We start from the raw sequence: 14,199 nt of genomic DNA, 5'->3' as shown, positions 1-14,199 counted from the left end.
GCCCAACATCAGCTGGAAAGATTTACTGTGACGTTTGTTTGCTGTTTTCGCCTCGTGCATGAGAACATCACCAAATACACTCGAGACAGTTTTTAATATTTTATTGTTCAAGAGCAAAAAGACTGACGGACTGTGTTTAAGCTCACAAATGTCACACATGAAATATTCAGTGTTTATTTGCTGGTTTGTTGGCAGCGGCTCCTTAAAGTCTGTCACACATCTGTTTGACCGTCTCCAGTTAATCTGAGCATCAGGCGGCTCAGCTGATCTCTGGTGTGTAGCTGCTGTGCTGCGGTCCCATTCCTCAGTGAAAGTAACAGCAGATCCACATGTTTGAAAAGAAAGCTTTTAAACAGATGAACACACTCAGTAAAGGAGAAAGAAATAAGTAAGAAAAATTTTAGCAGCGAGTTACATGAAATACTGCATCAAAAAGAACAACACAGCGATCACAGACATGTTTATGCCAACAAACAAACATTAACCCAGAAAAGCCTTTAAAACAACCTGCTGTGGTTTGGAGTATAGACTCCTGAATTTACCAGGTGCACCTAAAGGCAGCACAATTTAAACCGTAAATAATGATGTAGGCGCGCAAATCCTTTTCAAGCGTCACAGCGTCAAATGAGCCGGCTTATGTTTGTTGCACTTCTACACCAAGTTTTTAGATTAGATTAGATAAAACTTTATTAATCCCTCGGGTGGGTTCCTCCGGGAAATTCGGTTTCCAGTAGCACAGCACCAAGCACTATGACATATCTCTCTCTCACTCACACACACACACACGCTGAGTGTGTCACTGATAAAGCTGTGACACAGCAGCTCACTCAGTCCAGGTAACAGACTCACCTGTTAGCAGCAGCTCTCCCCTCACAGAGCTCAGCTGCTTATTTTAGTCAGCAGGAAAAATGAATATTATGGACTACAGCAGTCTGTCAGGGCCGTTCAAGGACACAAAGTCACACACAGGTTTAAACTGTTAGACTCATGAATATCCACAAAGTTCGATGCACATTTATCTTTAACAGGAGCAAACGGCCTGATCAGATAATATAATAACTCATAAAAGCTCATTTATGTAAATCTCTGCAGCTGAGGTCTGCAGTCCAACACCAGTGTGAGCAGAGAGGACTCAGCTGCTGGGCGGAGCTTATCTTCCTGTTCTGTTCAAATCCAGCATTAAACTCTTCTTATGTTCACTCTTCAGTCTGATCATGTCTAACAGACGTCACTGTTCACCTCCTCCTCCCTCTGTGACTCATTCATGTCCACTTTACTCCTCAGTAAGTCTCCACAGCTCCAAACCAGCTCTGCACTCAGAGTTAGTCCACGTTTATCTAACAGGTCCTTCCTGCTCAGATTGGAGCAGGAAGGACCCGTGGGTCAGAGGGGGTGTGTCATGATGTTTGTCTGATCTTCTCTGAAGCTCTGATGCTTCCTGACAGTCAGCAGCTTTGACCTTTGACTCAAATGAAGCATTTTCACTCCATCAGAACAGCAGAAACACGCTCGGGGTCATCATCATTATAAACTTCTAATGTTAGACAAACAGCTGCAGAACATCTGGCTGAGGTTAGTTAGCTGTTAGCTGTTAGCAGAGGAAGGCCAAAGCAAAGCTGCATCTTCATCTTCCTCAGGGCTGAATACACAAGAGATACTGTATATACACACAGGCTGCTCTTCATCACCAGCTCCTCCTCCTCCTCAGACTGTTTCTTCAGCAGTCAGACGTTCCTGTTCTTGGTTCCTGTTCCTGAGGACACAGAGGACAGTCAGACACTCACATGGGTCCGTGGGTTTGATGCTGGAGTCTATCCCAGCTGTGCCAGCTGATCAATATCCTACAAACAGATTGATCGGTTCTCTGATCTGTGATCGATCAGCTGGGACTAGGATGAGGATCAGAGCCCAGAATTAAACCAGGTTCATACATTCATACCTGCACGGGCAGGTGAGTTCCTGTGATCATGTGACCCTACACATCCTCACTCACTGAGCTCATTTGAACTGGACCAGCTGCAGTTACCATGGTGACCTCACAGGTAAACACAGACACCACTGTGACCCTGCAAACATACCTCTTTTCCACTTTAATCTCAGATTTTGGTGCCCTCCTCCTCCTCCTGAGACGTGCCAGCATGTCTGCCATGGCTCCCTTTAAGGTTGCTGCAGAGGAGAAAACAGGAGCGAGTCTCAGAGCTCATCAACATATTTCTACATCACACACACAAACCAGGTGACCATGTGCAGCACTCTTTCCTCTCAGCTGTGGTTTAGTTTGAATTTGAATAGTGGAAATACTAAAATCACTAGTGGAACATGAGTGACCGTCCAACCCTACATGGACCCGGCAGAGCTGAACACTGACTCTGGTCAGGTCTCCAAATTCAGGCTGTTAGATTTATAAAACCGTACAACTCAATATTAATGAGCAAGATTGAGTGAATCTGATTTCTGTGATTGAATATGTGGATGGAAATCTGGGTTCACAGCCTCTTATTTGTGCCCCTGCACGGTATGTACCACCGGCAGATAGAGGAGGATGACATCCAGAAATCCTACCAGTGGCTGGACAAAGCTGGACTGAAAGACAGCACAGAGGCACTAATCATGGCAGCACAGGAACAAGCTCTGAGTACAAGATCCATAGAGGCTGGGGTCTATCACACCAGGCAAGACCCTTTATATTGTACAGTAGATCGCACAATAATAGATACAGAGAAAAACCCAACAATCATATGACCCCCTATGAGCAGCACTTTGGCGACAGTGGGAAGGAAAAACTTTTAACAGGAAGAAACCTCCGGCAGAACCAGGCTGAGGGAGGGGCCTTTCCTTTCCAGTCGCCTTTCTCACTCACTATGTGTTAATAGACCTCTCTGCATTGAATCATATCTGTTATTAATCTCTGTCTCTCTTCCACAGCATGTCTATATCCTGTTTTCCTTCTCTCACCCCAACTGGTCGCAGCAGATGGCCCCGCCCCTCCCTGAGCCTGGTTCTGCCGGAGGTTTCTTCCTGTTAAAAGGGACTTTTTCCTTCCCATAGTATGATCTACTGTACAATATAAAGCACCTTGAGGCGCCTGCTGTTGTGATTTCGTGCTGTATAAATGAAATTGAATTGAACTGAACAGAAGAGTGCAGTCCTAGGAACAGCAAAGATACTGTGCAGGACCCTAAAGCTCTGAGGCCTCTGGTGGATAATATCAGGTTTTTGTTTCACTCTCGGTTTATTAATGATTGCGTGTTTATTGAAGATGATTCTGGGTTATGTAGGCACCTGAGATATTTCAGAGTTTCTCTGGTAAAGGAGCAGGAGAAGGATGGACTCTCATCATATCTCTTTATACATGACATGAGCCGTGTCCAAATTCATGGGCTGCATCCTCCTGAGGACCCGGCCTTCGTGGTCTACGTGGGCCGGGTCCTCAGGAGGTCGGGTAGGCCGGAAGTAAACGGCTGTGAAATTGGACGGTCTAGCCTTCAGATTAGTGTCACCGCTCTCTCAGTGGAGTTTAATAAACTCGGCCGTCTGCTCCTTGCTATCTAAAATATAACAGGACACTGACGTAAGTTCTCGACCGTCTCACACTTCTGTTTAATCAGTTTTCTGTTTGACGTTTATTCAGCTGTGTGAAAACGAAGGAGGAACCCACCCGGGGGATTAATAAAGTTTTATTTTATCTAATCTAATAACTTTAATCTCAGCCAAACCGATTTAGCCATGAACAAATAAAACACTGAAAAAAGCCAAACAATAACATTTTTAGGTTGTCTCAGTGACTTATATATTACGTTTAACCTGAGTAGCGAAATGATCTGAAAATGATGTGCCGGGAGTTGTGCTGTTCTCGGCTCTAGTAACCCTCGAGCTCCCGGTTAGCTATCGAGCTGGTGGGTAACAGACGTCTCCGAAAACGTCGGAACACTTTAAACCGAGCAGATATTTGAAGTTTACACAGCTACATTCTTGCCTGAAAATATGTTTAAAGTTTATTTTGTGACCCAGAAAGATTAGTAAGAGTAATTCTAAAATTTAGTAGCGGCCGCCATTGTTGAAAACTGGAATTGGCTGGGCCGCGCTATGAATTCTGGGATATGGTGGGCCACGAAGGACACACCCAACACATCCTTCAAATTCGGGGAAAAGGAGGATGCATTTGTCGGCTGCATTCAGAGGAGTCTACGAATTTGGACAGCCTTCGTCACGTCGCTGTGACGTAATCGGCCTACAAATGCGTCCTCAGGAGGATGCAGCCCATGAATTTGGACACAACCATGATTTATTAGTCTGATTGCATTGTTTAGCAAATACTCACTGAGACCTGTGATTTGTTCACTCACCTCTGACACTGAGAGTCACTACTCTCTGTAGCAGCATGTGTCCATCCTTGTTGTAGACGGTGCAGGTGTAGACTCCACTGTCAGTGAGGCGGAGGTCTTTCAGGGTCAGACTGAGGTCTCCAGTTCTCAGTGCATCTTCATCCATCTCTGCGCGACCTCTGTAACCCTGGTGCTGTTTGTCTGCCTGACTTTGGCTTTTCTGAAACACGCAGACTTTGGTGTGTTTGGAGTCTGAGCGTGTCCACTCCACTCTGACGCCCTGACGAAGGTCAGCTGTGGTTTGAAAGGGCAGCAGCACAGACCTCTCCCCTTGTGTCACCTCCAACACGCCCACTTCGTTATCTGAAAAGAGACCAGAGCAGAACATGTCAAGTACAGACAGACTGACATCAGTGAGGTTGATCCTCCATCATGTCCTCTGCTGTGTAACCAGCAGCTCTTCATCCTGTTTTCAGTGTTTCTCTGACTTGGAGCTGAACTGCTTTTGTGTTTATGTGTGAGGCTGCACAGCTTTCTGTTGCTTTCTTTACTCTTACACATTCACTCTCAAACAGCTGGAAACAGCTGGACTCACAGCTGAACAATGTCCTGAACACTGTGACATTTCTTCATCTGAACAGTTTTACATGGATGGAAAAATGTAACATGTCAGCAGAGTATGACTTTTTTAATTCACTTTGTTTCTGTGATATCAGGTTATCACAGATCCATCAGCAGATCTTTGATTACACTGATTCATGTTCGATTCACATAAACAGCTGTTACACTCACCTCTGACACTGAGAGTCACCACTTTCTGTAGCAGGATGTCTCTGTATGTGTTGTTGACGGTGCAGGTGTAGACTCCACTGTCAGTGAGGTGGGGGTCTCTAAGGGTCAGACTGAAGTCTCCAGTTGTCAGTGGATATCCATCCATCTCTGCACGATCTCTGCGAGGCTGGTGCTCTGTGCAACAACTTATAACTATCAACTTGCACTTGTAGACTTTCACACTGTTGTGTCTCCACTCCACTGTGGTGCCCTGAGGAAGGTCACGTGGTATTTTGAAGGGCAGCATTACAAACTTTAGCCCTTGTGTAACCACCATCTGCATCCCAACATCTAAAAGCAAAATATCAGAGTACAGACAGACAGACATCAGTGAGGTTGATCCTCCATCATGTCCTCTGCTGTGTAACCAGCAGCTCTTCATCCTGTTTTCAGTGTTTCTCTGGAGTTGAACTTTGTGTGTGTTGATGTGTGAGGCTGCACAAACAGCTGTGCAGCTTTTATCCTCACACAGCTGGAAACACTCACAGGTTTTTTTCTACAGCAACAACAAAGAAAAGTATAAGTAACAGTAAATAACAAATCTTGAATGTTACTGAGCAGCACACAAGACCAACAATGCAGGATATGCTGTGAGGCAGCAGCCCAGGAAGATAGTGTGTGTCTGTGAACACCTGTGTGTACACCTGTATCCACACCTGTGTGCGTGAACACATTTGTATTCAAAGGTTTCTCCATGTAACTATCTGATAGTGGGTGTCAGGAGCCATGACAGGGGGTCACCCAGCAGCCATGGAAGCCACAGAAAGCACAGTGGACTGTAGTGATGAGCCCGCGGGCTGTGTTCCCCTGTTTCTTATCAAGTGCAACAGTGATATCATTTACCACTTCTGAACATCTGTGGATTATTTAGGTTCTCAGTGGTCACAGACAAGTAATATCCGGATTTAGCTTGAACGCGGACATTGCAGACTCGGCTATCCAGCTAACCGGATTAGCATGCTACCGAGCCGACAGAGAAGCCTCCTTATCTGGTAAGAGCCTAGGCGGTGGTTTGTGTGTCAACGTCAACAAACTGTGGTGCACAATCTTGGCTGAAGTGAGTCGCCACTGCTCACCACAGGAGGGATTTTTAATAGTAAAGTGTTACCCGTTCTACCGAGAGAGTTTTCCTCGATACTTGTTATAGCAGTGTATCTCCGTACAAAAGCTAATGCTAACATAGCACTAGGAGAGCTATCTCAGGCTATCAACAAGCTCCAGACTGCGCATCCGGAAGCTTTCCTTGTCATAGCTGGCAACATTAACCATGTAAACCTCAAGACAGTCCTCACCAAATTCCACCAACATGTAAACTTTTTCAACAAGAGGGAAGAACTGCCTGAAGTTTCCTCGGTTCCAAAGCCAGACCCTCCTTTGATGGTCTGACAGAAGTGTGTGCATTGGAGCCCATCATCAAGGAGTGTGTTTTCTCTCCTCCAGGCCCCTCTGCTTATATAGCAAGTAAGGATATGCCAGAGGAGGCAAGACATTAAATAATATATGAAAAGACTGTGTGTGAACTGGCAAGTGATCATGTTTTGCTTGCTGTTCCTATGTTCAAAAAACTGAAAATGCTGATCATGAACCCACCTTAAAACTCAAAAAGGACAATATGGATTCAGGTCATGGTCACCCAAACTGTGAAACTTCTCAACTAGAATTCTGTTTACCTCAGAATATCAAGCAGGGTGTTTTTGAAATGTTTAGCACTGTCACCTCCAGTCAGGAGATTGAGGCTGAGCTCAGGGGATCCGATTCTACTGTTAGTGAATAAATGTTATCTCCTCTCAGAGTTACGTTGACATATTTCTGAGTCTGTGAACTCATTACTAGACAAGGTTTTGAGTTGGGATGATAATGTTACCACCAACACACAGCCTGAAATGTCACCTGTGTCAGCTAGAGATTCTAGCACTGTGTTATCTGTACCTGTCTCTCCGCACAACCCAGTTAACACTCCTAAGTTACAGTTCGCTTCAAGTGTGGTTTCAAGCAAATATGGCAATCCTACATACAACTGTCATGCTATTAAGTTGTGTGGAATTACAGGGATTATTTTATATAACCATCATCTTTGTCATTGCATTAATTATCATTTCATCCAAGCATTTATTGAAGTTGCTGGCATTATGTTATAATTTATATTATAGGGGTTATCATAATCAAATATTAACATGTTTATTACAGGTGCAGTTATAACTACTTTAAAATGATTGAGTTATATATATATATATCATAACTCATATGCTGAGTATATTGGTAGAGTAAAATAGTAGCTGAGCAAAGGCCTGAATGTATTCAGCTTCTTGTGGTATTTGAGTTTGCTTAGTTACAGGTGACGGAAGGATGTCCAGCCCATGGTGACCTCAAAGGCCTTAGATCATCACCATATTCTTAAGAGTATGCCACAAGGAGGAACCTCTATGTTGCATTTAATTCTTAAAATACATGAATGTTCTGTACATGCAAATTATGTGTTTGTAAGCGCAAGAAGGGGCGTTACAATACCCTGATGTTATAAAAGCAATCTAGAGTGTATTTTGGGTAGAGATGTACAACTGCTTTGCAGTTTGCACCTCTCCACGCTGCGTGCATTCATTAAAATCAATTGTTTGAACGGCCTTTTCTGGACTATCATTGTTTTACTCTCATCCTCAATTTCGAACCCGTAACATTTGGTGCATTGGCCGGTTGAGGGAGAAAAGTTGGAGGTTGAGACTGAGAGGGTCCAAGGTGCTCAAACAGGCAGACACGAGTCAGTGGTCGAAGTGAGTGGACATAAGCCGGCTTATTCAAAGGTAAGGCACTACCTGTTGAATTATTTCCAAACAGTGCTGAATTGGGTCTGACAAAATTGAAAGTCTACTCACTGAAAATTACTGGTAAAAGTCTGTTTTGATTTTGGTGAAAATCTCATGAGAATTGAAGTTGAAGTAATGATAATGTAAGGTTAAGTGACAGTACTGATTAAAGGAAATGCAGTTGGACTGCTAAGGAAAGAGAATTTAAAGTAGTTGGACTACTGAATTTAGGATATAGGTCATTTGAAATCTGTATATGGTCATACAGTTATAATTGAATATAAAGCTGGGCTTGGACATCAATAAAGTTGGTTTGGTGGTTTCATAGGATGTCTTTAAAAACATAATTAAATTTATGTAGAACGGCAGTTGGACTGCTAAGAAGCGCATTTTCTCGGAGTTAACGCTCCCTCCTGGATGACGACGGTTATCCTTGACCTATCATGAATAGGGTTAGTACGGTTGGTGACCGGAGAGGACTTGGGAATCTCTAAAATAACTAGTGGTTGGACCACTTGACCGTTTGGAACGGTATTTGCGCTTTTTTGGGTAATAAAGGTTGGACCTTGGGCGTTGGACGCTTTTAAATTTACTTAGGAACTTTAGCAATTAGACCAGACACAGGTTGGACCTGATACTGGGTCATTGATTATCAAAAACTTGGAGTTTGTCCCTTGGAGGGTTAATTAAATTTTGTCTAAATTATGTAGGTTGTGCAATTTAAGGCCTTGTAAATATTATTTAATTTATCAGACGTCTCTGTGTTATAATTTCTATGTTTGTATATAGGCTCTGTCTGCCACGGGCACTGCAGCAGGCTGTTTATTTTGAGAGTGTGTCTGTGTTTATGTAAATGAGATGCCTGTGACATATTTAGAGTGACATTTCCTGTTTACTAATGAGTGGCTAATGACTGACTGCAGAGCCTGGGTTAAGGACGACTTATATTGGTGTTTTAAGGGAAGAATTGTTTTTATTTCTACTTTGTTGGCATTACGGTTGTTAATTATGATGACTACTTTATGACACATGTAGAATTGGAGTATGGGTTTTGCTTTACACGTCCTTGAACGACGTAATACTTGTTGAGAGTAATAGGACTCATGTTTTATTGACTCTTTGTAATCACACCGTGTTTTTTGACCAACATTTTATAACAGTTTGTGTAAATACACATGTTGGATTCAGGGTATTGTGTAATGATTGTGTGACTGATGCTACAAAACTGACCTAAAGAATGGTGATGTGTGTGGAGAAGCGGGGTGTGAGACGATGAGAGGTTTCAGTTTTCTTTTTCTTTTTTCTTTTGACTTGCTCTTTCTGATTATGAAAGGCATGTTTAAAATACTCGTATGAAAGCGTATTTCGAGTGATTTTAACTGTGTGAATGCTGTCAGTATTTGATTTGAGTGACTGGGTGATTTGTCTCAGTAAGTGAAAAGGGGAAGTCTGAGAGAGAGAAAGGCAGTGCGTGTGAGACGATTTATGGCGTCTGAAAGAGGTTAGAGCATTTAAAAGGTGTGTATGGAATAAAGGAGTGTGAAATATATTTCTTGTGTGATGAAAAGTAGGATGTGCTAAAGTTTGAAAGTGTTTTTAATTCAAGAAAACAAAAAACAAAGGAGTTAGATTAGTTTGAGGAACAGGAAATATTGCTCTATGTACCGGGGCTGCAGCGACAGGAAATAGTGAACAGGAACTGTGCATGCCCATATATGGGAACTGAGTGTGTACAGAAAGAACACAGAGAGAGAGATTTAACTCTAGGCACATGAAGCAAATGAAGCCTTTAAGAAAAAATGAATATAATACTAATTATATGGTTTAGTGTGTCAATACAGGTGGGCGTCTTTCAACTTTGCAACCTTGAGTTCAGCAGCAGAAAAGTAGATTAAAAGAATTGGGAGAATAAGCCAGTTTTTGGCTCGAAATTGTGCGGCTGGATCTCTCACTTTGTCCCTGAAGCGGAGAAGAAGTTCAAAGGACAGTTAATCGCCTGATGAAGACCGATAGAACATCGTGGTCTTGAATACAGCAGGCAAACGACAGTGCCACTGATCCAGTAACACTGATGACGACTGACGACCAGCAGCAGCATGTAAGTGTAATGTAACATGTACTGTGAAAATACAGGCTGGGCAGTTGAACAGTGGGATAAAGAATTGTGGAAGAGCACTACACATTGAGTGATATTTTGCCATGCTGGGACTTAATCTGAAAGAAAGACTGTAAAGGAACAGAGAAGAAGACAACAGCTGAGTTGAGACTGTGTTTGCGGGAGCTTTGAAGCCCGAACAGGACATTGTGCAGAGAGGACCAGTGAGAGATGAAGCTGGACGAGTTTGACTGCGAGAAGATAGGAGATGATTGGATTGAAAATTGAAACCTGAACTCATGAATTGTTTAGGGACGTCCACCATAGCATAACAAAGAGGTAAACATTAGAAAAGGTAAGAATAATGAAAGAAATAATTGTCATTACCTTAATGAATAGAAAACACACATACAAATTGTTACATGTGAGATTATTTTTGAAATGAATCAGAAGTGAGATAGTTTGAATCTAGAGCTCAGTGAAAAGATGCATAAATTAACTATGAATACATGAAAATGCAATGAATACATAAGGATGCAATGAAGAAAACAGCTTACACTGCATTTACATGACCACATAACGCAAGGAAGAACACGCTTACATACATGGCATAATTGGTATTTTTGACTAGAAAAAGAGAAATGGGTCGTTTAGGCGTCCGTGATAATAATGAAAATGTCTTAGTTTTGTTATTTTCAGGAGTAAAGCAGACTTGGACCGGCTCTCCACAGCAGCAGTCGGAAGAAAGTTAGAGGTTAACATCTATGGATAAGTTAAGGCAAGTTTCTGGTTGAATTGTTCACAGCAGGATGTGTCCAGGAACCTGAAAAGCAAGCCCCAGCTCCTGGCTGAAGACCAGGAGGGCTGTGATTTAAGGTGGGAAATCAAAATGTGGGTTAGTAACTCGGGGAAAAAGAAAACTGACTGCTTAACTGGAGAGTTGGGAAGAAGTCTGGGAGACTGTGAAGTCATAGATGCAAAATAACATATACCCATACACACACAAACAGAAAATGCATTAACCTTATAAAGACAAGCTCCTGAAGCTTAATGAACAGATATTGATTAAAAACCTGGCTAAGAACATAAGCATATGCAATGAAGATCTGCTTGCTGCTTGTATGAGTGAGAGAATGGTGTGAATGTTTAATAAAGTGATTAAAGTGTTTATAAGAGTGACTCAGGAGTGCTCTTGCACTGATTGATCAGAGTAAGTGATTAGTATAGAAAGAAAATGAAAATAATCGAATAATGTGATAAAGTTTAAACATGTATTTATTTTGCCAAGTTAAATTGTTGAGATATGGCTGAGTATGGAAAAAGTTTGAGAGCTCGTGTGAATGTGGACAGAGGAGGTTGCTGTGTGTGTGTGATTGAGGCCTTAAAGGAGGGGTAGATTGTTCAGAGGTGCAAATTTGATTAAGAGGTTTATAAATTAGTGTTGACATATTGTGAGAACGTGCTTATATGTTAAGGTTGAATGTGAGTTTGGTAAAGTGCTTAAAGGGGGATCTCGTGTACAAAACGGTGTAGCTTTTTTACGTTTTGGGTGTGTTCTATGGGTGAAATTTAAGATTGTTGAAGATTTTTGAGGTTGTTGTTTTATTTTTAATAGAGGGAGTTTTGATAAACATGGACATGTCTAAAAGGGCCCATAGTTTTTATAACAGTGCACTTATAAAGAAAAACCTGTCAGGTGATTTTGTTTTGTACTTTGATGAGCTAATATTCAGCTCTCTTTTTTCTCATTTTTGTTGTAAGCAGGCCTGCAAAAGAGTGGATAACAGCGCTGACAAAGTAAAAGGATTGCCGCGAGCCAATCCAGTCTAAAAGCAGAAAGAACTATTTTCTTAAAAACAAAGTAAAACAAATAAATGAGTTGATGTTGCTGAGAGTGAAGACTGAATATTTGCGAGATAGTCTCCACTGTCAGCAATACCTGATGTTAATGCGTGTGAGTGAATGTGTGTAAATGGATGGTGACTGGACGGACGAGGCAGACCATAGGTTGGACCGACTGGACACTGACAAAAGACTGGACTAAGGTTGGACATATGACTGATAATTGTTCTGTTTTAACTTTTTTATATTACAGGTTGGATGAAGTGGAGAAACTGAGTATAAAAGGTGATGTTCTGGTTAACACACAGGTTTTTGTTTCTAGGACGTTTCAAGGATGCAGGCTGTGGATGGAGCCAAGAAAGGATTTGACATGATGATTAATTTGATTTCATTCCTTAAATACAGGTCTGAAGGGCCGGAGCAGGTATGCCTAATATGATAGGACTAACTTTTTTCTTTTAATTTCCTAAGCTCGAGTGAAGGATTTTGAGTTTGTAACACATGAGATGTGTCACAAAAAGGGGGTGTTAATATATGCGATTAGCTACATGAAATGTGTTCTTTTAGGGTTACTAGGCAAATGTCTACGTGACCTTTGCCTAATAACCTTTGTGATGATAAACTTGTTTACCGACTTGCTCTCTTGTAGAACAGACAGACTTAGAAAAGGGGAACCTCAGCTCTGAGTTCTGAGAATAACTCTGTTAAGTTGACAGGAAACACGTCGAGACAGCAATATAGGGCAAATCTGTTTGAGCTTGTAATTAAATGTGGGACTTGAAAAGAGGAAGTAAATTTGGTACAGGACGTGCTTGAGACGATCAGACGAGAGAAGGAGAAGGTCAGGAATAGTTTAAACTAAGATTGAGAAAGTAAATGGGGTGAAAGGGGGTGTAGCTTCAGGGCAGTTCACAGCCTGGCGTAAACGCAAGGTGCTGTCACACAGCTTAAGTTATTTGGTTGATTTATTTTATGACAAAATAATAAGGAAATATTAAAAATATACAACACGTTGAGAAGATTTCTTATGTTATATTTTAGTGTTTAACATGGAAGATGCCTCTCCGGAGCTTCTCTCCTGATGCTACTCCACCAAAAGAAGTTCATTTATAGAGACTATGTCAGCTCCCAAACAGACAACAACAAACCAAGACTAGCAAAAAACAATCTGAATATAAATAATAACAAATAAAGAACAATACAGAATCCAAATCTGAACCAAAGAACAAAATAGTGAAATGTGGATTATTGGGTTTTTCTCTGTATATATGAAGCATTTGTAATGTGTATCTGCTAATGAAGGCTTGTAGAGGCCAGTTTATACTCACAAACGAGTGCTCAGCCAGACTGAAAAACAGGAAGCTTTAGTGCACAAGGCATATTAATAAATATAGACACAAAAAGAGGAACTCCCCATATAAACAACGTTCAAAATGTGTGAAGTGTAAAGTACCGAAATAACACTATATAAGTCACAGTTGATGATTCTAATGTTAGAGAGCTCTTGCAATTGGCGTCTGAGCTGTGCAGAGGTCTCTCTTAAGACAGGTACTTATGTAGGTTAGCATGAGGTTGAGTTAATTTTATACACAATGCATAACTGTGCTTGTTTAGAGTTGATGTTCTATCCAAGAGGGTTTTAAGCTTCACTGGTGAGAGTGTCCAGGTGATACATGTTGAGGGAAGATGAGAACATAGCAGGTGAATTGCATGCGCGCTTACAAACACACATGATTTATATATAGGCCAAGCCAAAGGCCTGGACTTGATGTAGCTTTCAACTTTACAGCTCCTAACTTGTAGGAATGGCGTGGAGTGTAATGAATGAATGCAAAACATGCTTACAGACACAATCATAACAGGGGTTTATTTTACAGGGTAAAGGTGGACCACAGGTTGCTTTGTTTCTGCTTAGCAACTACTGAGGTAAAAGGTGTTAAAGATAAATATGCAATAAGTGAACAGGAAATGTGTGAAGGTGAGCCGGGTGAAATAAAATGTCGTAGATAATGGAAACTTGTCTAACGGGCATTAACAGTAACCTTGGCATGTTATGTATATGCTTGAGGCCAAAAGAGGCGTAAATCCAGATAGAAAATTTTGAAGTGTGCTTTTTAGCGGAGATTTAGGCTGACATGGGGATGGTGTGCATTTTACTTGGGTTGTGTTTAATAAGATTAAAAGCGTTGCTCACACACATAAAGAGTATTGAGATTAAATAAAGTTAATATAATGGATAGAGCCCAGAACAGGAAAATACATAAGTGAAATCAAATGCAATGTGTGATTTCACTTTTATTGGGAA

The 14,199-nt window shown here is 41.5% G+C and overlaps 1 protein-coding gene across 4 annotated transcripts in view; it reads right to left on the bottom strand.

Annotated features, from left to right (window-relative positions):
* Window positions 1-732: 732 nt before the first annotated feature.
* Window positions 733-14,199, bottom strand: part of LOC102077255 (muscle M-line assembly protein unc-89) — a 28,153-nt gene continuing 14,686 nt past the window's right edge. The window contains exons 7-10 of one of the 4 annotated variants that reach the window (XM_025904324.1): window positions 5,118-5,447; window positions 4,347-4,688; window positions 2,079-2,166; window positions 733-1,753 (exon numbers count right to left, since the gene is read on the bottom strand). In XM_025904324.1, the coding sequence (XP_025760109.1) occupies window positions 1,705-1,753; window positions 2,079-2,166; window positions 4,347-4,688; window positions 5,118-5,447 (809 nt within the window). In that variant the 3' untranslated portion in view covers window positions 733-1,704. The remainder of the gene's footprint in view (window positions 1,754-2,078; window positions 2,167-4,346; window positions 4,689-5,117; window positions 5,448-14,199) is intronic. The other 3 variants (XM_019356521.2, XM_019356522.2, XM_019356523.2) reach the window with 3 other exon arrangements.

The sequence above is a fragment of the Oreochromis niloticus genome, unplaced genomic scaffold (genome assembly GCF_001858045.2).
Source record: "Oreochromis niloticus isolate F11D_XX unplaced genomic scaffold, O_niloticus_UMD_NMBU tig00000746_pilon, whole genome shotgun sequence".
NCBI lineage: Eukaryota > Metazoa > Chordata > Actinopteri > Cichliformes > Cichlidae > Oreochromis > Oreochromis niloticus.
The sequence above is the reverse complement of the archived record's forward strand: the minus strand, read 5'-3'. Positions and strand labels throughout refer to the sequence as shown.